Source organism: Microcaecilia unicolor, chromosome 8 (genome assembly GCF_901765095.1).
Source record: "Microcaecilia unicolor chromosome 8, aMicUni1.1, whole genome shotgun sequence".
NCBI lineage: Eukaryota > Metazoa > Chordata > Amphibia > Gymnophiona > Siphonopidae > Microcaecilia > Microcaecilia unicolor.
Genome location: NC_044038.1, coordinates 7112306 through 7137569, shown reverse-complemented (window position 1 = coordinate 7137569; position 25264 = coordinate 7112306). Strand labels below are relative to the sequence as shown.

Here is a 25264-nt window from a genome sequence, read left to right as displayed (position 1 = left end):
ACCGTGTGTCACTACGTAGAAGAAATCCAACAGAAGGATCCACAAAATCCACAAAATTGATTTTGCTTATTACATCTCTCGTCCCCCTGGTATTTTGTGGAAGAGTCCTGCTACCTTCACTACTCCTTTTGTTGGGGTACGTCCAGGGCCATTTTCAAACAAAAAATGTCCAAGGGAAAAACGCACAAAAACAAGGCATTGGGATTTTTTTTTGGGGGGGGGGGGGGGCAGCAGTCCTATTAGACTGGCCATATAGACATCCCAACAGAGCAGTAGGGCAGCCTAGAGGGCACTACAGTGAATTTCACATAAAAGGTCCCAGGTACACATCACATCATAACCCCTTTATATTGTATGGTGAGCCCTCCAGGAATAACAAAACAAGTACTGTACATAACGGTACATTACCACAGTAACCCTTATCATTGAAGGTGTCACCTATATGTGGGTTCAGTAGGTATTCTGTGGTTTTTGGGGTGCTCACACTTCTGGGTGCCCACAAGTGTACTAGTTAGAGAGGGATATAAGCCTGGGTCCTCTTCTCTACAATCCACTGCTCCGACCTCTAGGCTATGCCAGAGACCTGCTTGCTGCTCTTAGAGGAATGGCCATTATACCTGCAGCTGTCATAGAGCCTGGTATGAACTGTCACTTTCACCTCTTAAAGGGGTGGGAGGGGGCCAGTGACCATTGGGGGATTAAGGGGGGGGGGGTCATGCCTTTATTTCCTCAAGAGGTCATCTGGTCAGTTTGGGCACCTTTTTGGTTTTTAGACATTATAGAAACAGGTCTGGCCAAAAATGTTCTATTTTTTGCATTGGACATATTTATAGTTTTCTATTATTGCAGAAAAAGGGAAAGTTATGTTCTTACCTGATAACTTTCTTTCCTTTAGTCGCAACAGATGAATTCAGAAACTTTTGGGCTGTGACTATCTACCAGCAGGTGGAGATAGAGAGTACTGACCTCTGACGTAGGACTGCATTGCTCCAGGTCCTTCAGTATATCGATTAGCAAAGCAGAAAAAGTAACATCCAATTGAACAAGACTCAGAACAACCTTGAGAATAACCAAAAAACTGAGAACAAGAACTCCTGAACTGAAACAGGCAACTGAAACACATTCACCATGCAGAGACTACTGACAAAAAGGTGGTGCTCTGGATTCATCTGCTGCAACGAAAGGAAAGAAAGTTATCAGGTATGGACATAACTTTCCCTTCCTTAGCGTCAGCAGTAGATGAATCCAAAAACTTGTGGGGATGTAGAAAAGCAATACTCAGATCTGGTGGGAAGACACCACTCCCTTGAACAGCACTGACCAACCAAAGGAAGCACCTGCTTGAGCTCCAACATCCAAACGATAATGTCACACAAAGGTATGCATTGCTAACTTGGAAATGTCCTCCAACGAAAAAGTGGAGAATTCCACCCAGGAAGTCACCATGGCCTGTGTCAAATGCACCCGTAATGCCCCCAGAAGCTGATGAAGAGCAAGCAGGTAAGCATCTGCAAAAAAAAAAAATAAACCAGGTGATTTGAGCGACAGAAATCAGTAGCAGTGCAAAGATACTGAAGAAGAGCTTGAAGCACGTCCAGAGAATGGAGCTCCCGAAATTCGGCAGAATAGTCTGCCTGCTGAAAAGATGGTACAGACGTGATTGACATGGAAAGCCGAAACCACTTTAGGAAAGAATGAGGGATCCACCCTAATCATTACTCCGGTCTCTGTGAACTGGAGAAACGGATCCTTGCACAACAATGCCTGTAGCTCCGAGATCCACTGGGCAGACATCACAGTCATGAGGAGCACTGTCTTCAGTGTAAGACCTTTCAGGGTAGCCCGCTTCAACAGCTCAAAGGGAGTTCACTGTAACCCCCAGAGGACCAGATTAAGGCGCCACGGTGGGCAATGTTGTGAGGGGAAAAGCAGCCGCACGGCAGGCAACGTGGTGGAGAACAGCACCGGAGGAAGGCTTCTGCTGGCACGGCTTGGAGATCCCCACCAGCCAAACTAAAGGCCCCAAAGCCCTGTGTCTGCTCCTCCCTAGCCTCTAAGGGGGGCCTGGCACCAGAGTTTTCTCTCTCCTGCTCCTGTTGGGATGCGATCACCTGGGTCCTATCAGGAACGGGAGAGAGACAGACCCCGGTGCCAGGCTCCCCTTGGAGGCCAGGCCCGGGGGACTCTTGACCCTCCTGTCCCTCCTCTTGGCGGTCTTGGGCCAGTTAGTGGTGATATTCAGCAGCACTACCCAGTTAAGCCCTGTTGAATATTGGTGGCCGGCTAATCAAGCTTAGAACATTTTGATTCTAAGAACCTTAAACCATCAATGTAAACAGCACTAATAACATTGGAATTTTGATATAGTGTTGACAGTGAACACAAAGCTGTCTACGATAATTCATTGGGCCCACTAAGGGCATATAACCTAAGGATCACGTGTGTGGAACATCTCCCAAATCTAATCCCACCTGTCTTAAATCTTCTTTGTCATGGCTTGTTGCTTAACTCAAGGCCTCCGATTGTCTTGAGTAGACTGTTTCTTATAAGTCTCTGAACAGTGCTGAGTACTTTTGGTATGCACTCTACAAACCTTGATGATAAATCTTTTTTTGTTGATGGGCAAAATGCTTTTTGTCTTCAGTTCTAAACGAGCACAAGAAGAGTATGCGACTTTGCAGAAAGTTGAATGGTGAGTGAAGAACAGCCAGAGTCCCTGTGTCGACAAGCTCAGATCCCTAAATTACATCAAACATAGAGTTCAAACCTAAGGTGCCTTCTAAAGGCCAAACCATGATAAGACCATGAACCCAATAAACAAAGGAGTCTGAATTCAGCTGTTGGCGTTGGGTGTAGATATTCTTTCCTTCTGTCAGCAGAGATATAAATCCTTTAATAAAAAGCCCTTCTACTCAGTAGAGTGGATTTCGACTGCTTGGAACAGGAAAGTGAGAGGCATGACACACTGGGTTGCCATGGAGACTGGAGGGGAAATCCCTGTCTTTGAGTCTATTTTGCCGGTATGTGGACTCTTTCTGCTCATAATGAACAGCTCTCACTCTCCAGCAAACCTTTTGTCCCTTTTTCCATCTAGATACATTACCCTCTATACATTCAAAAGCATTGGCTTTGTATTCAGCAGCGAATTCAATTTAAAATACTGTCTCTCACATTTAAAGCTCTGTACTGATTGCCCTGTATGTCTTGACTCTGACTGTCCCTTATGAACATTATGTGACCTGTTCGTTCTGTCAATGACCATTGCTTAAGTGTTTCCTGCTTCATCTATAGTCCGATTACAGAATACAAGACATTCACTTTCTGCTTAGCTCCAGCATTATGGAGTTCTTTACCACTCATTCCATGAGCAGAGTTAGCTTTTAAGACATTCAAGGGTCATTAACAAATCATTATTTTTTTCAACAGACCTTCGGTGAGTTGGGATTGGAGTCCTAGGAGGGTAGCCATCAGAGGGTGACCAAAAGTATTTCTTTCAGTTTCAGCCGAAACTGAATCCACGGCCGAAACTCGCTTTTCAGTTTCAGCTGAAACCAAAGCCGATACTGAAAGTGGCCCAGCCTCCTGGCTGGGAACAGCCCAATTCCCTCCTTCCTTCCTCCTCCGCTGCTGCAGCTGCCCCCTGAACTACAGGAGTTTCCACTTCCTTCTTCCTTTCCTCACCTCCCCCCCAAATATAAGAAGCCCCCTTCTGGCCTCCACTTCGGTCGCCATCTCCACTGCCCTTCCTTTGGCCCACGTAGGCCGTTGCTGCTGCCCCTGGACCTCCTGCCCTGGTGGTCTAGTGGCGAGTCAGGGCAGGAGCGATCTTCAGTTGCTCCTGCCCATCCTGTGTCCACAGTCGAAATGGCTGCTGCAACTTCCAGAGGCAGTCTCGCAAAATTGCCATTTTGAGATTGGAGCCAGCATGGGCAGGAGAAATCCACAGTTGCTCTTACCTGTGCTGGAGTCACAGCAGCCATTTTGACTGCAGACACGGAATGGGTAGGAGCGACTGGTCCTGCCTTGACTCTCCACTCGACCACCAGGGCAATAGGATAGGCCTGGGGGAATGGGGTGGTGGCAGCAGCCTATGGGTGAATCTGAGAGGTTGGCTTTTTTGAGGGGGAGGGAGGAGAAGGAGAGCCATGGAACAGAAGAAAAAGTTTCAGTTTCAGTCAAAAGTGCACTGGCGTATTTTGCTGAAATTGAAAGAAGCCTGAATGCAGATTTTGGACCTGTTTCAGCGCAGAAACTGAACCCAAAATTCAGTCAGTTTCTAATAGCCATCAGCCTGCTAATTATAGCAGCAGCCACTTCGACTGTGTTTTGCATGTTTGCCTCTGATGTGAATAATTAGTTCTTTCCTATTTTAATAGAGCTCCTTCCTTTGAATTCAGTTTAAAATTATGAACTGCTGCAACCTGCTAGTCAGAAGACAGTGGTAAAGCAAATCCTAAATAAATACTAGCAGAGCCTCACCTGCACCCCTAAGATCCCAAAGATGATAAAGAATGCACAGCATATAAGCACGATATTGCCAATGGGTCTCAGAGACAATATCAATGTTTCTACCACCAGCTTCAGGCCTGGAGCTCGACTGATGACCCTGAAAGAGAAATCATATTTTTAAAGGTTGGAGTTTTGATTTTGTTTTTAACTTTTTATAAGCATTGATGCTGTAACACGGGTTTGATAGGGCAGGGGATTTTCTTTCACAGACCACAAAATCCTCTGCTTGTGACATCACAGCTCCTCACAACAGGCGACTGTGAGGTCACAGACACGGGATTCTATTGTCACGGACTTAGAGAGACTCGTTATAAAGTTACATCGGCTTGGGGTGCGTTCACACGTAGGCCCTGTAAGGTGAGAAAAAGCTGCCAAATTATCCCCCAAATCTTAACACAGTGGTTCCCAAACCTGGTCCTGGAGGCACCCCAGCCAGTCAGGCTTTCAGGATATCCACAATGAATATTCATGAGAGAGAGAGAGGTTTTCATGCAGTGGATGCAAATCTCTCTCATGAATATTCATTGTGGATATCCTGAAAGCCTGACTGGCTGGGGTGCCTCCAGGACCAGGTTTGGGAACCACTGTCTTAACAGTTACACCAACTTATCTAAATAAATGAATCTGATATCAGAGCAAGGTACATAACTGAAGCAGGGCTGGCCTCATGAACCGCGTGGCAGGGCTGTGTGCTACCAAGTAATGGCAGGAGCTAAGGAGGAGGGTCCTGGCCATCACCTGTGCAGCTGTAGAGCTGCATTCTGTCACCCCTACCCAGTGTTGCCATTGTGACGAGTGGGCTATGGTGGAAAAAGGGACAGGCCGCTAGCAGTTACAAATGAATGCCCCTGGCACCTTGGCATCATCATTCTTCTTCGGCCAGAAATGGCAATGAGCAGGGTTCAGGCAGCTCTAACGAGGAATTGGCCACACACGTTCATAAAGGTGTTCTCAGTGGGTATTTTTCTTCACTCAACATGTAATTGAACTCTGGAATTTGTTTAAAATTATTTAAAAACACTGGGACAGACCAAAGTTTTTAAATAATTTTTTTGTAGGGGAATCAATAGAAATCAAACAAAATAAAACATGGAAAAGAAAATAAGATGATACCTTTTTTATTGGACATAACTTAATACATTTCTTGATTAGCTTTTGAAGGTTGCCCTTCTTCGTCAGATCGGAAATAAGCAAATGTGCTAGCTGACAGTGTATATAAGTGAAAACATTCAAGCATTACTATGACAGTCTGACAGGGTGGGAGGATGGGGGTGGGTCGGAGGTATGCATGGGGACATCAAAGCATATCATTGATATTCTAACAGGATGGGTGTGGATAGGTGAGGGGTGGGGTGATCAACAGAGACATACAGCTTTATGGTTTATAATGGGCTAGGAACCCCAGGTCCTTGTTAAGTCCTTTCTGTTGGGTGTTAAAATATTCAATCATTCTGACTTCAAAGGTCTTACGTTCTTCTATGGTTTTAAAGTTACCTTTGAGGATTCTCACTGTGAAATCACTGGTACAGTGTCCTGGTCCTGTAAAATGTTGACCAACAGGCGTGGGAACCCTGCTGGCACCAGTATTGTTCATATGATGTCTATGTAAATTGAATCTTGTCTTAAGCATCTGGCCTGTTTCTCCAATATAGGGGAATAAAGCAAAGTGACACTTATCTGTAGCAGCTTGATCCCCATCCCGTTATCCCACCCCGTTACTCACAGTGTAGGTAAAACCTCTTTGCGACTTCTGAGGTCTTTTCCTTCCTGTAATGAGGTATTTGATTTCTAGATAGAATGTTTTTGTCGTGTGAATCTAGCTTGATGTATTATTTTGTGGATTATCTATTGGCCATTTATTATAATCAAAGAAATTGACATGACACGCCTCCCCTTCTCTGATAGAATCTGTGCAAAATAAATACATATAATGAATAAATAAAGTATTGGGGGGGATTGCAAAGAGAGGGCTGTTGACTGGTAATATTTCTGCATGCCTGTGCAAGTAAACCTCTTGCTGCTTTTAACAGGTGAGGTTTCCTCCTCAGTTCCTCAGTTCTCCAAACATTTAATTAAATTTCATTGCATTTATTACACGCTGTCTGTGCCTGTGTGGCTAGGTGTCATGTATTTACTCGCTTTATTGACTTCACCATCTGTTCCAAGGTATTTCTGGTTCCAGCAAGATGCTGACACAGCAAGGAACAGTTCCCAATCTGAGCATTGGCTTCTAGATCCAAGCGGGAAATATAACGCAATGTACAATGAATCAGAGTGGTGTAAATGGGCCAGAGGGATAGCTCTGCGGTGGGAGAGCTCCATGGACACTTGGGGACAGAGGCGTAGCCAGACAGCCAATTTTGGGTGGGCCTGAGTCCAAGGTGGGTGGGCACAGAATTCATGCCCCCCCGTCCCTAGCCCCCCCTCTCTGCTCTACTTTGCTCCGCTTTCTGCTCTTCTTCCTTCCCTCCACCTGCAAGCCCAAAATATTAAATACCTGAGCAGGAGGGGTCCGCAAACCCTGCCAGCTGAGGATTTCCTCCTGTTCAGGCAGTCAGCGCTCCTCCAAACGGCAGCTGGCAGCCCTTTCCTCGAGCTGATGCCACGGCCAGCAGGCTGTGCATACATAAAAACTCAGCATGTGCAGAGGGGCTGGTGTTGGTGTCAGCTGCCGTTTGGGAAAACGCCGACTGCCTAAGGAGGAGGAAATCTTCAGTTGGCAGGGTTTAAGGATCTCTGCCAGCCATAACAAGAGTGCCACTATTTTGGGTGGGCCTGAGTCCAAATAGGGTGGGTCCTGGCCCACCCAGGCCCACCCATGGCTATGCCACTACTTGGGGATATTTAACAGATGGCACCAAAACTAGGCCATTTTGGAAACTGAACATGGAATTTCCCCCTTTGGCAGCAAGAAGTGAAATAAAGATTTCCTGTCAGAATCTATATAAATAAAATCCCCCTCAGACATTCTGAATCCCCCTCAGACGTTCTGAAGCTCACCTCACTCCAACTGTGGCTCCTGACCTAGGCTATTCGGACTCCCGCACTCAGCCACGCCCATCTGCGCCCTAGGCCACGCCCCATCTGGACATAAAAAGCACTCTCAACGTTCCATTGACCACTGACGTCAATGAAGCCAGTTCGTTTGTTCGAAGCTCTGAAGCAGCAGAAACACAGTCTGTGGGCCCCGCCCTCGCGTCAAACGTAATGACGTTGAGGACGGAGCACATTCAAGGAGCCAATCAGTAGCTGAAAGCAGGAGAGAGGGCAGAACGACGAAAAGGAGGCGGGAGAGAGGGCGGAATGTGGAAGAGGAGGCAACCCGGCAGCGCTTCGACCTCACAAAAAGCTACCAGCCATGGAGGCGGAATAAGGGAAGGAAGAAATAACTGCACTCAGCACCAAGGAGTAGCGGGCACGCCAAAAAAACCCCATCAAACCGGAGAGGGACGTGTAGCTCCGCCCTCACGTCACCACGCGATTACGTCGACGGCAGGGCGGAACAAACAGCGTCACACATACACAACTTGGACGGAGATCCCGAGCTCCCCTCGGTAAGCGATGACGTCGACGGCGGGGCGGTAAAGAGAGCATCACACAAACACAACTTGCACCGAGATCCCGGAGCCACCATCGGTAACCGACATCAACACACACAACCTAATCTCATAGCAACAGGGTCAACTCTGCCTGGGAGGGTATGCTGGCATGGAGGAGGAGGAAATCAGGGAAGGAAGTCAGAACTGCTTAACAGAAGGAAAAGCAGGTGGGGAGGGAGGGGCACACACTCACTCAGTAGATATGGGGAGGGGGAAGGCAAGAGAGGGGAAAAGAGGGAGGAAACGGAGGGGGCCCAACAAAAGGGAAAAGTACGAATGGGGGGGGGGGTAACCAGACGCTCTGTCAAATACACTGTAGCTCTCGGAAAACTCTGTCTCTGTCACTCACTGTGTCCAACATACGCACTCGCACACAGTCATTCTGAAACACACACACTCAAACACAGATACACAAGCACTCAATCTCTCTCTCTCTCACACACAGTCACTCTCACACACACACTCACTCTAACATACACACTACGAGGAAAACCTGGCTAGCGCCCGTTTCATTTGTTTCCGAAATGGGCCTTTTTTACTAGTGTTTTAATATAATTTGTCTTTCTGAGGTGATTTTGACAACGATGATAAGCTGGAGACAGCAGCAACAGTACTCAGCTAAGTGTTTGTGAATTATTAAATTAACGGTTTTCACTGCAGTTCTGCTGTAGATTGTGAATGACTTAAGCTCCACCGACATTTTTTGCAAATGAGTTTCACGTTAAACGGGCAAAGTGATGTGGCAGCTGTGCTAATCCACTTTTAAAGGCAATACGTAGAAATAAATCAAAACATAGAAAAGAAAGCAAGATGGCTGCGTGGAGAGCTGACCAGCATATTCTATATACCATGTGGAAATTTAAGCCAGTTCTATGCCAATTTTTTTTTTACCACACGGATTTTTCAGGCACCATCTATAGAATCCAGCCCATAGCGATTAATAAAACTTTTAGTACATAAGTACATAAGTAATGCCACACTGGGAAAAGACCAAGGGTCCATCGAGCCCAGCATCCTGTCCACGACAGCGGCCAATCCAGGCCAAGGGCACCTGGCAAGCTTCCCAAACGTACGAACATTCTATACATGTTATTCCTGGAATTGTGGATTTTTTCCCAAGTCCATCCAAAACTTTTCCTCAACTCAGCAAAGTCCAAACAAAAAGAAAATAAAACCTTGGCTTCGATTGATAGCCTACCTATGGAGTGGCCCAATGGTTAGTGAGGTGGACTTTGATCGTCGCAGCCTGGGTTTGATTCCCACTGCAGCTCAGGGGCATAGCTAGGCGGGGCCACAGGGGCATGGGCCCCCACAGATTTAGCCCTGGCCCCCTCTACTTTCGAGTCCCCGCCACAGACCCTCCCCCGCCACGTTCGACTCCCGCCGCCGCTGACGACCCTCCTCCACCGCGGTCAGGAGTCAGGACTAAGAGAAACAGATCAGCAAACGTGCCGGAGACCGGCGCTGAAGAAGACTTCAGCTGGCAGGGGGTTGGAGACCCCCGCCAGCAAAGGTACCTGGCGGCGGCAGTGACAGGGGAGGGTCGGCGGCAGGAGGAGGGGGGGGGGTCAAGTGGCGGGGGAGGGTCATCTTCGGCAGCGGCGGTGGGGGGTGGGGTCAAAAGTGGTGGAGGGAGGGGTCAGCGGCGGGTTAAACTGTGCCCCCCTGCCGCTGAGGTCTGGCTATGTCCCTGCTGCAGCTCCTTGTGACTTCAGGTAAGTCACTTAACCCTCCATTGCCCCAGGTAGAAAAACTTAGATTGTGAGCCCTTTACGGACAGAGAAAGTACCGGCATTTAATATGTACAGTGCTGTGTACATTAGTAGTGCTATAGAAATGATTAGCTGTGTTGTTGTACCGGGGCTGGGCATCCGTCTCCCTTGCAGTGTTTTATTTTCTCACACTGTCCCACACGCTGCTGCCCTCAAAATAGCTATTCAGGTTTCAGCTAAATCTTACAGTTCTGCATCTTAATAATCTTATCCAAATTTTCATTTCTACGATGTAACATTATATTATCTTTCATCAAAGCAACGTAGTTGCTCATTTGCTTTCGCATCCAAAGCTTACATGAGAAAAAGACTGGCTGGCATTGAAATGGTTGCAGCCCAGCCTTTAACAGTCCCTCCTCTAGGATAGTAGAAAGCCTCAAACCAAGATTATTATCCTCCACCCCCATCACTGTTGTACACCTGAGAAAAAACCTCAAAAGAAAAAGGTAGATTTAGTTCTTTGAATAAGACGCTATACCAAATCACTTGAAAACAATCAACGAAATCACCAACTTTAGCAAATCACTGAAAACCTATCTCTTCAACAAAGCCTATCACGAGAATCCATAACCAACTACGACAAATCACCACTCATCCCTTATTATAAATGTCTTCTTTTATAACTCCTTGATTAGACTGACTTACTTTCCTGTTATCCTTGATATTTCTGTAACACCAAATGTATTTTTTCTACCCTGATATGGTGATGCCATAACAGGTCACTGTAAGCCACATTGAGCCTGCAAATAGGTGGGAAAATGTGGGATACAAGTGCAAGAAATAAATAAATAAATAAATAATTAGCACTATGCCATTGTCCCAGTTCCTTCCCTTCTGCTCCTTTCCTTGAGCTGCACAAAACTCAGGAGGCTGTCCAGGTCCATCAGTTTTGTCCTTCCCTCTTTAGCTCAGAATTCTTGCAGAGCTGGCTCAGGTGAGAAGGGCTGCAACTATCACACCTAGCTAATCCTTGTAGGAAGTTATACCTCCATTTGGAAAATGTAGGCTCCTCCCTCCTTGGCTGTCGGGGTGGGGTAATAATCCTGGCTTTTGAGAGGTTCAGGATCCCGCCAGGATGCTCCCCTCCCCAGCTCTTAAAGGGCAAGACGTTTTAGGGATTCTCTTGATTCACAGATTTGAGTCCTTGTTTGCCTGGTTTCTTTTAGGGATTTTTCCTCAGTTACCCCTGTGCTCCAACACCTCATTATCACAGCAGGCAAACCCAAAATGAGTGACAATGAACCCCAATTATTAATAGTTAATGACTCATTAATTAGCTTGTGCACAGATAGGGGATGCGCCCCCAAATTTTGGCAACCTGTATAGAATCTGGGGGTCAACCTTCCGGTTTGCTAATGGAAGTAAAATGAAGGCAACTTGTTGTTCAGTGATACTATTGTACAATGCTCAGCCATTGCACTTTTTGGGATCTTGCCAGGTATTTGTGACCTGGATTGGCCACTGTTGGAAACAGGATGCTGGGCTTGATGGACCTTTGGTCTGTTCCAGTATGGCAACACTTATGTACTTGGATTCTGAATGGAATCTTGCTACTCTTTGGGGTTCTACATGGAATGTTGCTACACTTTGAAATTCTGCATGAAATCTTGTTATTCTTTAGAATTCTAGAACCTTGCTAGTCTTTGGGGTTCTACATGGAACGTTGCTACACTTTGAAATTCTGCATGGAATCTTGTTATTCTTTAGAATTCTAGAATCTTGCTACTCTTTGGGGTTCTACATGGAATGTTGCTACTCTTTGGGGTTCTACATGGAATCTTGCTACTCTTTGGGGTTCTACATGGAATGTTGCTACTATTTGGGTTTCTGCCAGGTACTTGTGACCTGGGTTGGCCACTGTTGGAAACAGGATGCTGGGCTTGATGGACCTTTGGTCTTTCCCAGTATGGCAACACTTATGTACTTATGTACGTGCTATATTAAACACAAATGTATAATTATTACAGGTTGGAGTAAGAAGACTATTTCCAATGACTGTTGATCCTGGGATTTTGGCAGCTCTGGATCCAGGAATGCCTTGGGAGACAGGTCAGTGGGAAGTAGATAGCTGCACGGGAACGAGGTTAGCGGGAATTCCACGAGGATCCCCTCCAGGTCCAAGGGACTCCTGTGGGGATAGACGCAGGTTCTGTGGGGTTCCCATGGAGGAATATAGCGCCAGGCCAGCCTACCTATTCTTTCCTTGTGCCGTGTCAATTAACCAGGGCCGTGCCAACACAGTAAGCGTGGTAAGCGCCGCAGGGGGCACCTGCCTTCAAGGGCGCTGCGCCGTCAAGTTGTATTTAAAAAAAAAAAAATCTTACTCCTCCGCTCCATCTCCGATTCCCCGGTGCTTTAAATTTACCTTGCTCTGCCTCCGACGTCTGCGCAACGTCAGTGAAAGCGCTGCCTGTCTGACGTCTCTCCACCAGCCTTCCCTTCGCTCGTTCGTTCCCTCTGTGTCCCGCCCTTAAGGAAATGACATCAGAAGAAGGCGGGACACAGAGGGAACGAACGAGCGAAGGGAAGGCTGGTGGAGAGACGTCAGACAGGCAGCGCTTTCACTGATGCTGCGCAGACGTCGGAGGCGGAGAGAGGTACATTTAAAGCGCGGGGGGGCGCACGCGCCAACTGATGGTCTGCAGGGGGCGCCAGAGACCCTAGGCACGGCCCTGCAATTAACGGATATGGTTGATAGCATTGAAATCCCCATAGACACCGAGAGGGGATGTTATCAACATAGGCTACTGTTGGGTCATTTTGCCACAAGTTGGATTATTTTAGTACAGGAGATGTTGGTGGTGATAGAGGAGATTACTTGCGGGGACGTGTGGGGATGGAGGAGATTCCAGTGGGAATAGACAGGGACAGATTAGATTCCAGTGGGGATGGGTGAAATTTCTGTCTCTGTGCAGCTCTCTACTGGGGAGTTCCTTCACATGTCTCCAGCATGAATAGGAGTACCTCTGGTTCTAGAGAACAGTGCAGTCGTACAAAAATTAGTTCTTTTTTGTTATTTTCATGGCAACTCCAACTTCTCTGTAGTTCTGAAATTCAATGGCAGCAGCTTCCTAGACCTGACTTGATGTTGTTTTTGTAACATACCAGTTTAAGAGGAATCAGAAATGAAACAGTGAGTATGACCCATCTACAACCTCTCCTGCTTCCTGCTCCCAGCAGACACATGCAAAATCAAAAACGTACCGAAGGGGCCTCAAGGTGCGCAGCAGTCTCAGAACTCGAAGGATCCCCAGAATCTTTGCTCCGCCCGCAGATGCCAAGGATACAATAATGTCAATGATGGAGACGAAGACCAGGACACCATCCAGGACGTTCCAGCTGCTCTGGAGATAGGCATTTTCCCCAGAGAAAAAACCCAGGGCCACCACCTAGAATCAAGCATATGCATACGGGTACGTCAGCAGATGCTATAAGACATGTCTCTTGTGCCTTAGAAAAGTTACTTTGTACCATCTGGGTGAGAGGATCATGAAGGAATACTAAGCAATTCCGACTTTCCAAAAATGAGAGAATTAATTTTATTGGTCAGTATCAACTCACTTTTACTGTAAATTAAAAATAACACACACTACTAAGGCATTTGTGAAAAGTCGAAATTCAGTTGGTTGACTTAATTTACTTCTAGGATTTTGCTGACTTTCTGAGTCACTGATTAACAGATGACAACCATCAGTAGGAGGCTGTTTAGAACATGGAGAAAACATAAGATGCGACTAAAGTTCTGTCCTAATTAGACTGTAAGCTCTGTCCAGCAGGGACTATCTTTTCATGTTCAAGTGTACAGCGCTCTGCGTACATCTAGTAGCGCTATAGAAATGATAAGAAGTAGTAGTAGTCTTTGAGATTCCGGAATCTTGCTATTCTTTGGGATTCCGGAATCTTGCTACTCTTTGTCCTTATCCCTTATTTGTTCTGTTTGTCTGTCCTGATTAGACTGTAAACTCTGTTGAGCAGGGACTGTCTCTTCATGTTCAAGTGTACAGCGCTGCGTACTTCTAGTAGTGCTATTGAAATGATAAGTAGTAATAGTAGTCTTTGAGATTCCGGAATCTTTGCTACTCTTTGGGATTCCGGAATCTTGCTACTCTTTGTCCTTATCCCTTATTTGTTCTGTTTGTCTGTCCTGATTAGATTGTAAGCTCTGTTGAGCAGGGACTGTCTCTTCATGTTCAAGTGTACAGTGCTGCGTACATCTAGTAGCACTATAGAAATGATAAGTTGTAGTAGTAGTAGTCTTTGGGATTCTGGAATGTTTCTACTCTTTGGGATTTTGGAATGTTGCTACTCTTTGGGATTCTGCATAGAATGTTGCTAATCTTTGGGATTCCGGAATGTTGCTACTCTTTGGGATTCCGGAATCTTTCTAACCTTTGTCCTTATCCCTTATTTGTCCTGCTTGTCTGTCCTGATTAGACTGTAAACTCTGTCGAGCAGGGACTGTCTCTTGATGTTCAAGTGTACAGTGCTGCGTACGTCTAGTAGCACTATAGAAATGATAAGTAGTAGTAGTAGTAACGTTGGAAGCTATGCTCCCACCCTTAAAACCGTAAGAGCTTCTCTTACGTGACAGCTGTTCACAAGACTGGCAAAAGGTGGCAAAGTCAACAACATCTGCATTGATTTACCTGTTTTTAACCCCAATTGGGCAATTACACGTTGGTGAAGTTTCTCTAAGATCTCATCTAGAGGATGAGAAGTAATTTGCCTTTTTATTATGTCAAAGCCACCTTAGCTGGGTCTCTTGCTTCTCAAACTACATTTGCCCTACAGGTTCATGAATTAACTGTCTTTCCATGTGTATAACTCCCCAACAGAAAACACCCTACTGTGTCTTAACCTTCACCTGTTTGACACTTGTAAGACCAATGAGAAACTCGAGAATCACCTCAAAATCAAATCATGCCACATTCTAGCTTTTAAGACCTGATTTTATAAATGTGGGGATCAGTGGCGTACCAAGGGGGGGGGGGCGGTGGGGGCGGTCCGCCCCGGGTGCACGCTGCTGGGGGGGTGCCGCAGCGCGCGCCTGTCTGCTCCCAGTTCGCTACGCTCGCTAAATTCTCTCGTTCGCTGCAGCAGCTCCCTCCTTCTGCCCTGGAACAGGTTACTTCCTGTTCCAGGGCAGAGGGAGGGAGCTGCAGCGAACGAGAGAATTTAGCGAGCGTAGCGAACTGGGAGCAGACAGGCGCGCACTGCGGCACCCCCCGCAGCGGCGTGCACCCGGGGGGGGTGTCATTTCGCGGGGGGGGGGGGGGGGGGGTGCCGTTGAGGCTAGGAACGCCACTGGTGGGGATCCTTCCATATATATCATGATCATCTCCCAAACATTCACTCTTTTACATTCTATAAGTATATTCAATCTGCTTCCAAACATATGTTAAAGAAACCTTTTCTTTACGGGGATCATCAGAATCTTCATCAGCAATCCCTTACGGGCACAGCGCCCCCCATACTTAGGGCGCCGTGAAACTCCTCATAGATCAACCCAATATTATCCGTTTTTTTTCTTTTCTTTCCTTTAACTCTTCATAATTTTCACTTAGCAATTTAAACAAGTACTAGACTTTTCACTTTTACTTATAAGTCACAAAGTTCTTAGCTTTTTAGCAGCAATTTTTGCAAACGAGCCAAACCTCCGCCAACGTGGCCAGGTTTCGAAATTCTTCGTCAGGGTAGACGGATAATATTGGGTTGATCTATGAGGAGTTTCACGGCGCCCTAAGTATGGGGGGCGCTGTGCCCGTAAGGGATTGCTGATGAAGATTCTGATGATCCCCGTAAAGAAAAGGTTTCTTTAACATATGTTTGGAAGCAGATTGAATATACTTATAGAATGTAAAAGAGTGAATGTTTGGGAGATGATCGTGATATACATTCTAGCTTTCAGCATTTCCTTCTCTGTTTCTATAGCAGGGAGTGCAGCAGAACCAAAGCTCGTACCTGCACCATTACGCCTGGGACTAAGAATCAAGCTCTGGCATCACAATGTTAAGTCGGTTTTGAGGACTTGGGCCCGGTTGGATCTCTATTGTCAGGAACCCAATAGCACAACTTGTCTTCCCGCATCTAGGTAATTTGTCCAGAGGTATTGTCATGGAACGGGGATAATGTTGTTCTGATTTTTACTTTTGCTTGTTTGCCATAGATTGTTGTTTTTGTTTGTTTTACTGTATTATGTTTTGAAAACCTTAATAAAAACACTGCTGCAACTGTTCTGCATTTTACTTCTGTTTTCCCAACAGCCTTCAGCTTGTGGCCTGTACCGGCAAGTCTCATGAGATATAACTTTGGGTTTTGATATACAGGTTGAGCCACTCAGATTTCAAGGAATCTCATCTCTACTCTAGGTCTGTTTGATAATCAATGTGTTATTGCTGGGAAACTAACATCAGTAATAATTATTTACCTTAACAGTCATCTCGGCGACAAAAATGGCAGTGAAGATATAATTGGAGACACTCAGAAATATTCTTTCCTGTTAAAAATAAGAGAAGATGTTGGAAATCTCAGACTTCAGCCCAAAAGAATGGAAGTGACATTCAGCTAAAGTTGTTCAAGATCTATTGTGAGCCCATGATGGAACCCCCACCCCCCCCCAATCCACCGAAGTGGAAATTCCCCTTCAATCTCCCATGATTAGGATTACCATATTTTGTCCCCCAAAAAGGAGGACACAGGCCACGCCCCGCCCCACACCCCACCCCCATTCACACCCCACCCGCCCCCTTTCACGTCCTCGCTCCACCCCCTGTCACATTTTCCCCTCCCCCCTGTCACACACCCCGTCACCCCCCCTCCCCGTCACTTCCCTCCCCGTACCTTACTACTGCCCTAGGGGTCTAATGACCTCTTCGGTGCAGGAAAAAGCCCCCTCTTTCCTACCCGGAGCGCTGCCCTGCATGCATCCTTCCTGTTGGTGATCTCGGTGCCGATTCAAAATGGCTGCCCAGAGTTGAAGTCTCGCGAGGGTCACGTCAACTCTCGGCCTCCATTTTGAATTGGCGCCGAGATCACCAACAGGAAGGATGCATGCAGGGGAGGGGAGGCTAGCAATCTGCCTGTTTGTCCGGATTTCTGGACAAACGGGCATTCCTAGGACAGCCCGCCCACCAGCCTGCCCGTTTGTCCAGAAATCCGGACAAACAGGCAGATTGGCAAAAGCTGCCCGGTTGCCCTGACATGTCCTCAAAAAGAGGACATGTCCGGGTAAATCCGGACATATGGTAACCCTACCCGTGATCACTTCTGTGGGGGAGGGCTGGGAGAGGCCAGTAGGGGAATTGACTCAATGTGTGAGGTTGCTGGGCTGCTTAGGCATGGTCTGATACAGGTGCCGGGGGGGGGGGAGGGGGCTCACTTTAGCAGTGGGGTCCTGGTGCCTCCTTCCTCTCCTCAGAATAGCTTTATCACTGTGAGACAGGGGTGTAGCCAGATACCCAATTTTGGGTGGGCCTAGGCCCAAGATGGGTGGGCAGAAGAACTCCGCCTTGTCCCAAAAGTAATTTGGTCTCTCTCTCTCTTGCCTGCATGCCATATGGTCTCTCAAACATCCCCCTCCCCCGCATACATCAGAGGGAAGGCTGCAGGGCCGGTGCGAACAATATGTATCAGTCGCTGCTTGTAGCAGGCAAAGATCTGCTATTTAAAAGGTATGCAGGAGGGACAGTTGGGAGTTTTTGGCTGGTGGGGCTTGGGAATTCCTGCCAGCCACATTAGAGGTGTGCTGCTATTGGGTGGGCCTGAACCCAAAGTGGATGGGCCTGGGCCCACCTGGGCCCACCCTTGGCTACGCCATTGCTGTGAGCTGAAATTCAGATTGTAACAGACAAGAAAGACAAAACTGCAAAAAAGTTAATATTGCTTTTTATTGATAGGATATACAAATCCATATTAATTTTCCACAGTATTGTCTTGCTTTCTTATCATCTGGAACCTTTTTAAGCCCGCCCCATAATTTAGGTACAATGTTGTTAATGAAGGAAGACTTCGTTGAAGTAACAAAGTATAAATTTACAGAATCAGCTGAGGATCCTGGTTATTGGCAACATGTTAGCAGCACATCTGCTTTGTTCTGGGCTCTATTTCTTCCTCTTCTTTCGACCTTATTCTTGCTGCTCCTTTTAGTTTTTCTCCCTATGTTTTTACAATTTTTGGAATAAAAGGTCTGCCTCCTGTGGTTATAATTGGTAGCATTAACTTCAAATTGCAGGGCAATTCACTGGTCTGCAGCGGTTGTTTCCCTGTGTGAACAATGTGGGATATAATGTGAGATCATTTTTCTAAAGTACACCCAGGTTCAAGCCAGACCTGCATTGACACTAGAAATTCAAAGAAGGCACGGGATAGACAAAGAGGATCCTTCATCGCAAAGAAATGAAGAGAGAACCAGAAATGTGGACAATGAAACAAAGTTTGTCCTGTTTGTCTGTCCTAATTAGATTGTAAGCTCTGTCGAGCAGGGACTGTCTCTTCATGTTCAAGTGTACAGCGCTGCGTACGTCTAGTAGCGCTATAGAAATGATAAGCAGTAGTAGTAGTCTTTAGGATTCCGGAATCTTGCTACTCTTTGAGATTCCGGAATCTTGCTACTCTTTGTCCTTATCCCTTATGTGTCCTGTTTGTCTGCCCTAATTAGACTGTAAGCTCTGTCTCTTCATGTTCAAGTGTACAGCGCTGCGAATTTCTAGTAGCACTACAGAAATGATAAGTAGTAGTAATACTGTTTGGGATTCCGGAATCTTGCTACTCTTTGGGATTCCGGAATCTTGCTAGTCTTTGTCATTATCCCTTGTTTGTCCTGTTTGTATGTCCTAATTAGATTGTAAGCTCTGTTGAGCAAGGACTGTCTCTTCATGTTCAAGTGTACAGCGCTGCATACGTCTAGTAGCGCTATAGAAATGATAAGTAGTAATAGTAGTCTTTGGGATTCCGGAATCTTTGCTACTCTTTGGGATTCCGGAATCTTGCTACTCTTTGTCCTTATCCCTTGTTTGTCCTGTTTGTCTGTCCTAATTAGATTGTAAGCTCTGTTGAGCAGGGACTGTCTCTTCATGTTCAAGTGTACAGCGCTGTGTACGTCTAGTAGTGCTTTAGAAATGATAAGTAGTAGTAGTAGTAGTAGTCTTTGGAATTCCGGAATCTTTGCTACTCTTTGGGATTCTGCATGGAATCTTGCTACTCTTTGTCCTTATCCCTTGTTTGTCCTGTTTGTCTGTCCTAATTAGATTGTAAGCTCTGTTGAGCAGGGACTGTCTCTTCATGTTCAAGTGTACAGCGCTGTGTACGTCTAGTAGTGCTTTAGAAATGATAAGTAGTAGTAGTAGTAGTAGTCTTTGGGATTCCGGAATCTTGCTACTCTTTGGGATTCTGCACAGAATCCTGCTACTGTGGGATTCTGGAATCTTGCTACTCTTTGGGATTCTGCATGGAATCTTGCTACTCTTTGTCCTTATCCCTTGTTTGTCCTGTTTGTCTGTCCTAATTAGATTGTAAGCTCTGTTGAGCAGGGACTGTCTCTTCATGTTCAAGTGTACAGCGCTGTGTACGTCTAGTAGTGCTTTAGAAATGATAAGTAGTAGTAGTAGTAGTAGTCTTTGGAATTCCGGAATCTTTGCTACTCTTTGGGATTCTGCATGGAATCTTGATACTCTTTGTCCTTATCCCTTGTTTGTCCTGTTTGTCTGTCCTAATTAGATTGTAAGCTCTGTTGAGCAGGGACTGTCTCTTCATGTTCAAGTGTACAGCGCTGTGTACGTCTAGTAGTGCTTTAGAAATGATAAGTAGTAGTAGTAGTCTTTGGGATTCCGGAATCTTGCTACTCTTTGGGATTCTGCACAGAATCCTGCTACTGTGGGATTCTGGAATCTTGCTACTCTTTGGGATTCTGCATGGAATCTTGCTACTCTTTGTCCTTATCCCTTGTTTGTCCTGTTTGTCTGTCCTAATTAGATTGTAAGCTCTGTTGAGCAGGGACTGTCTCTTCATGTTCAAGTGTACAGCACTGTGTACGTCTAGTAGCGCTTTAGAAATGATAAGTAGTAGTAGTAGTCTTTGGGATTCCGGAATCTTGCTACTCTTTGTCCTTATCCCTTGTTTGTCCTGTTTGTCTGTCCTAATTAGATTGTAAGCTCTGTTGAGCAGGGACTGTCTCTTCATGTTCAAGTGTACAGCGCTGTGTACGTCTAGTAGCGCTATAGAAATGATAAGTAGTAGTAGTAAAGTAGGCAGCCACATGTACCCCTCTCATCACATTTTGCTTGTAAGCCAACATCCTTTCACTTTTTGAGAAGAGGGCTCAAGGAAAGTACTGTGTGAGATATTACCGTGCTGATTGGTTCAATATTGGGTCTCTCCAGGGCGATGGTGATGCAGTTCAGGAAGATAAAGACAAGAACCACATGGTCAAACATCTTGTGTGCAATAACTTTCTGGCACATGGCACGGAAACTGGTGAGAGGGAGAGAGAGAGGAAGATGTCATTCAAGAGCCAGATTGACCAAAGCAAACATAATTTACCCAGAGACCCCATGAGGATTATCACCGTTCCTATGCATAACTGCTACAGCAGGTCAAGAAGTATTGTTTATCCTGGTTACTAGGTGTATTGTCTTCAGAAAAGAATTCTCCCGTTCTGTATCCATTGTAGAAGCTATTGGAAAATGAACAGGACTCTAGGGTACAGTCTTCTCAAAATATTTCAAAGAAACATACTTGTAGCTGTAGTAGATAAGGGACGTAAATTTGACGGCTAGCCTAGAATGATAGGCTGACCCTGTGCAGTAATTCATAATTCAAATAACATAGAGGGGGCATAATCGAACCGCGCCGGCCAAACCGATGGCCGGCCATCTTCGGGGCCAGCTCCGTGAAGAGGCGGAGCCAAGCATATTTTCGAAATATGCTAGGCGCCGACCAAATCGCTCACCAGGTTTATTGCAGGATCACCGGGTTTACATGAGATGGCCCAGCTTCGTTTTCCAGCCGTAATGGAAACCGGGCCCGGCCATCTCAAACCCGGCGAAATCCAAGGCATTTGGTCGAGGGAGGAGCCAGCATTTGTAGTGCACTGGCCCCCCTGACATGCCAGGACACCAAGCAGGCACCCTAGGGGGCACGTAAAAAAAATTTAGAAAAAAAACCCAAAAATAGCTTCCAGGTGCATAGCACCCTTACCTTGGGTGCTGAGCCCTCCAAATCCCACTCCCCACAACTCTACACCATTACCATAGCCCTAAGGGGTGAAGAGTGGCACCTACATGTGGGTACAGTGGGTTTTGGGGTTTTTTGGAGGGCTCAACATTACAAGTGTAACAGGTAGAGGGGGGGATGGGCCTGGGTCCACCTGGCTAAAGTGCACTGTACCCACTAAAAACTGCTCCAGTGACCTGCATACTGCTGTCAAGGAGCTGGTATGACATTTCAGGCTGGCATACAGGCTAGCAAAAAAAGTTTTAGTTTTTTTTTTTTTGTAAATTCTCACGCCTAAGTTCGGCATAGACCCCCGAATTAAATAACACTGCGTGCATCTTTAGCGAATGTCCCTGACCCACCCATGGCCAAGCCCCCTTTTAGTTATGCGGTAAAAGATTTGTGGACGCTTTCTTGTAGAACAGCATTTAGCAAGATGCACGCGCAAATTCTAATTGGAGCCAGTTAACTGCAGTAATTGGTTTGTGTGCATCCAATTATTGCTAGTTAATGGCTCATTACTCAGCGTGCAAATTGGGTGAATGCCCAAAATTTGCGTACGTAATTATGGGCGCCGTGGATAGAATGTGGGGGTATATGTGTACTTGCAGATTTTATAAAATGCAAACACACTTTGCAACTCTGCCCTTTCTCTGCCTAGTGGGTCTTTTACTAAGCTGCGGTTAAATGGGGCCTGCGCTAGCGTCAGCGGGTGTTTTTGATGCTGACATAACTTGCGTGAGGGCAGGACACAGGGAGGGAAGGCCCGGAGGCTATCTGCAGACTGCCGCTGCTGTGCTTCTTTCACACGGAGCGAGGTTGAGGTGAGGTGCTATGATTTGAATTCAGGGGGGCCCAGCCCTGTGGTGGACGGAGGGGGATGGCGACGATGATGACGATGACCTTGGGGGGGGGGGGGGCGGCGGCGGGGATGGGGCCCCGGGGGCAGCCTTGCTCCGGGTCCAGTCCAGTCTCTCAGCGGCCCTGGTGTGTGTGTGTGTGTGGGGGGGGGGGGGGGAACGACCTCCATGGCTCCGGTGTAGTTCCGGATTGGCACGCAGCAAACCCTTTAGTAAAATGGCCCCTAAATGATGTCCCCAGGAATGCCTGTGTGCAGTATTCATATATGTAACATGATCGCTTCAGCATGTGTATATGGCTGCACGATTTTATAAAAGCCATTTTCACATGTACAATAGCCGTTTAGTGGAAAAACCCTTATAAAATCACCCCCCACCCATTACAACAAGGAATGGATAGTCCCATTAGGATCTGCCACATACTTCCAGCAGACCTACATTGGCCATCGTCAGATATGGGAAGCTGGACTTGATGGGCCTTTGATCTGAACCAGCATGGCACATTCGTGTTTTTCTGTTCTTAACCCAAGCTTAGTTGCATGTACAAGACAATCGCTAGAAATTTTTTTTTGATGCTGCTTTTAACTCCTAACCCTTATTCACATGTTCAGAACCCTTATTTTATCATCCTCACTTTAATATTCCCTTATCTCTTGTTTGTCCTGTTTGTCTGTCCGAATTAGATTGTAAGCTCTTTAGAGCAGGGACTGTCTCTTCATGTTCAAGTGTACAGCGCTGCGTACGTCTAGTAGCGCTATAGAAATGATAAGTAGTAGTAGCAGTCTTTGGGATTCCGGAATCTTGCTACCCTTTGGGATTCCGGAATCTTGCTACTTTTTGTCCTTATCCCTTATTTGTCCTGTTTGTCTGTCCTAATTAGATTGTAAGCTCTGTAGAGCAGGGACTGTCTCTTCATGTTCAAGTGTACAGCGCTGCGTACGTCTAGTAGCGCTTTAGAAATGATAAGTAGTAGTAGATTGTCTATTTAGACACAAATGGGATCAAAACAATTTTTATGGTTCTACGGTACAGATTAATTGCCATTAAAATCCCAACTGGTACAACTGAATCTGAATTTAAAAGAACAACAGAAAATAAACAGCAAAATTCAATTTGGAAACCTGCAAATACAAAATGGAGGTTGAGTGTGGGATCTGGATTCTGAGTGGTTAGTGATGACCCTCAGAGGTGCCATTTTTAACGTTATGATCTAGTATCCTACCATCTCTGATCTACCTCCAGCTGTCAATTATAAACTCAACAGCAATAAAATGATTCTTAGTTATCTCCCCTCTGAATGTGCAGGGTGAGAACATTTTTGAGTGAAAATTAGGAGGAGCTGTCAACTTCAAACTCCAGGGTCCTATCCTGACTTTTGCCCTGAACTCCCCCTCCGACGAGCAAAAGATACAAGCTCCATCAACCTTCATATTTCTTGGAGGCCATATCAGAACGAAGGTGACCATAAGAATAGAACCATAACATCATATTCTGAATTGTTAGCTAATGTTTCCTGCTTCTCACATGGCCCAACAATTCCTGCTTGCTCATTTATTCATATCGTACCCATTCTGGGGGGAGAATGTATAGAGGGACCAGTCTTCATGCGCCTTACACCATTCCGGCTTGTACGGCTCCAGTATCTTACGGATCCTGTAGCAGTAACTCTAGTGAATGAGAAAGACATTCAGATCAAAAGAAGGGAAAAAAATCAAAGAAATTCTAAGTATTACAGCCCTGAATACTTTTCTTTGTCTTAAAGCTATTCTCCTTTATTTATTTGTTACACTGCACCCTAGTTAAATAGGTTTGTGGATAATTTATTTTATTTATATTTTGCTCACACCTTTCAGTAGCAGCTTAAGGGGATTTGCATTTAGTTATTCTAGGTATTTCCCTGTCTGGCTTACAATCTAATTTTGTACCTGAGGCAACAGAAGGTGAAGTGACTTGCCCAAGATCACAAGAAGCAGCAGTGGGATTTGAACCAGCCACCTCTGGATATCAAGCCTAGTGCTCTAACCACTAGGCCACTCCTCCACTCCACTGAACTTCCATTAGTACTGTAATATAAATATTCCAGCATCTAGCACATGCTGCTATGAACATTTTATAAACTTTATTACATAGGTAATATCAGACTTTATAATTGCAATGTATTTGCAGTTTTTATTTTGCGAACCTGTCTTGTGGAAACTTAGAAACCTAGGATAACACAGCTCAAGGACCATCTAATCTGCCTGGCTCCGTTACTGATGAGGTGCCAGAAAGACCCAAGTTGATCTTTGGATTTCCTCTCACATTTTCATAACAGTGTTTGTTACAATTGTTTTTAATTATCATATTTTCCCTCCATCACCTTCCCCATGAGGCTATTCCATGCATCCATCACCCTTTCCATGAAGAAATATTCCTGAAGTTGCTACTGAGTCTATCCCTTAGCCTCTCAAAGAGAACACCACACTGCATGGATTTATTTATTTATTTATTATTTTAGTTACATTTGTACCCCTCGCTTTCCCACTCATGGCAGGCTCAATGCATGGAGGGTTAAGTGACTTGCCCAGAGTCACAAGTTGCTGTCTGTGCTTGAAGTGGGAATCAAACTCAGTTCCTCAGTTCCCCAGGACCAAAGTCCACCACCCTAACCACTAGGCCACTCCTCCACTGTTGCTACTATTTGAGATTCTACATGGAATGTTGCTATTCCACTAGCAACATTCCATGTAGAAGTCTGCCCTTGCAGATCACCAATGTGGCCGCGCAGGCTTCTGCTTCTGTGAGTCTGACGTCCTGCACGTACGTGCAGGACATCAGACTCACAGAAACAGAAGCCTGCGCAGCCTTCTACATGGAATGTTGCTAGTGGAATAGCAACATTCCATGTAGAATCTCCAATAGTAGCAACATTCCATGTAGAATCTCCAATAGTATCTATTTTATTTTTGTTACATTTGTACCCTGCGCTTTCCCACTCATGGCAGGCTCAATGTGGCTTACATGGGGCAATGGCACCGGGGTCTCTCTCTCTCTCCTGCTCCTGACGGGACCTGGGTGATCGTGTCCCAACAGGAGTAGGAGAGAGAAAACTCCAGCACTGGGCCCCCCTTGGAGGCTGGGGAGGACCTAGAGGAGAAGACACAAAAGGCTGCTCTTCTTCACAGTCTGCCGCTTTGCCTTCCCCAGCGGCTGCTTTTTCCCTCAGGCCACACATGCGTGATCTGAGAGAAAAAGCAGCCGCAGAGGAAGGCCATGCGGCAGAAAGAAGAACAGCAGCGCTGGAGGGACGAACTCTTCTGCTGTCGGGGCCTTGGGA

General features: G+C 46.1%; 1 protein-coding gene across 2 annotated transcripts in view; it reads right to left on the bottom strand.

The window, feature by feature from the left end:
- The window catches only part of CACNA1H (calcium voltage-gated channel subunit alpha1 H), a 311405-nt gene that overhangs the window by 83840 nt on the left and 202301 nt on the right, over window positions 1–25264 (bottom strand). For both annotated transcript variants that reach the window (XM_030211678.1, XM_030211677.1), the window contains 5 exons: window positions 23515–23615; window positions 20224–20347; window positions 16308–16376; window positions 13085–13269; window positions 4480–4606 (listed from right to left, as the gene is read on the bottom strand). In XM_030211678.1, coding sequence (XP_030067538.1) covers window positions 4480–4606; window positions 13085–13269; window positions 16308–16376; window positions 20224–20347; window positions 23515–23615 — 606 coding nt within the window. The remainder of the gene's footprint in view (window positions 1–4479; window positions 4607–13084; window positions 13270–16307; window positions 16377–20223; window positions 20348–23514; window positions 23616–25264) is intronic.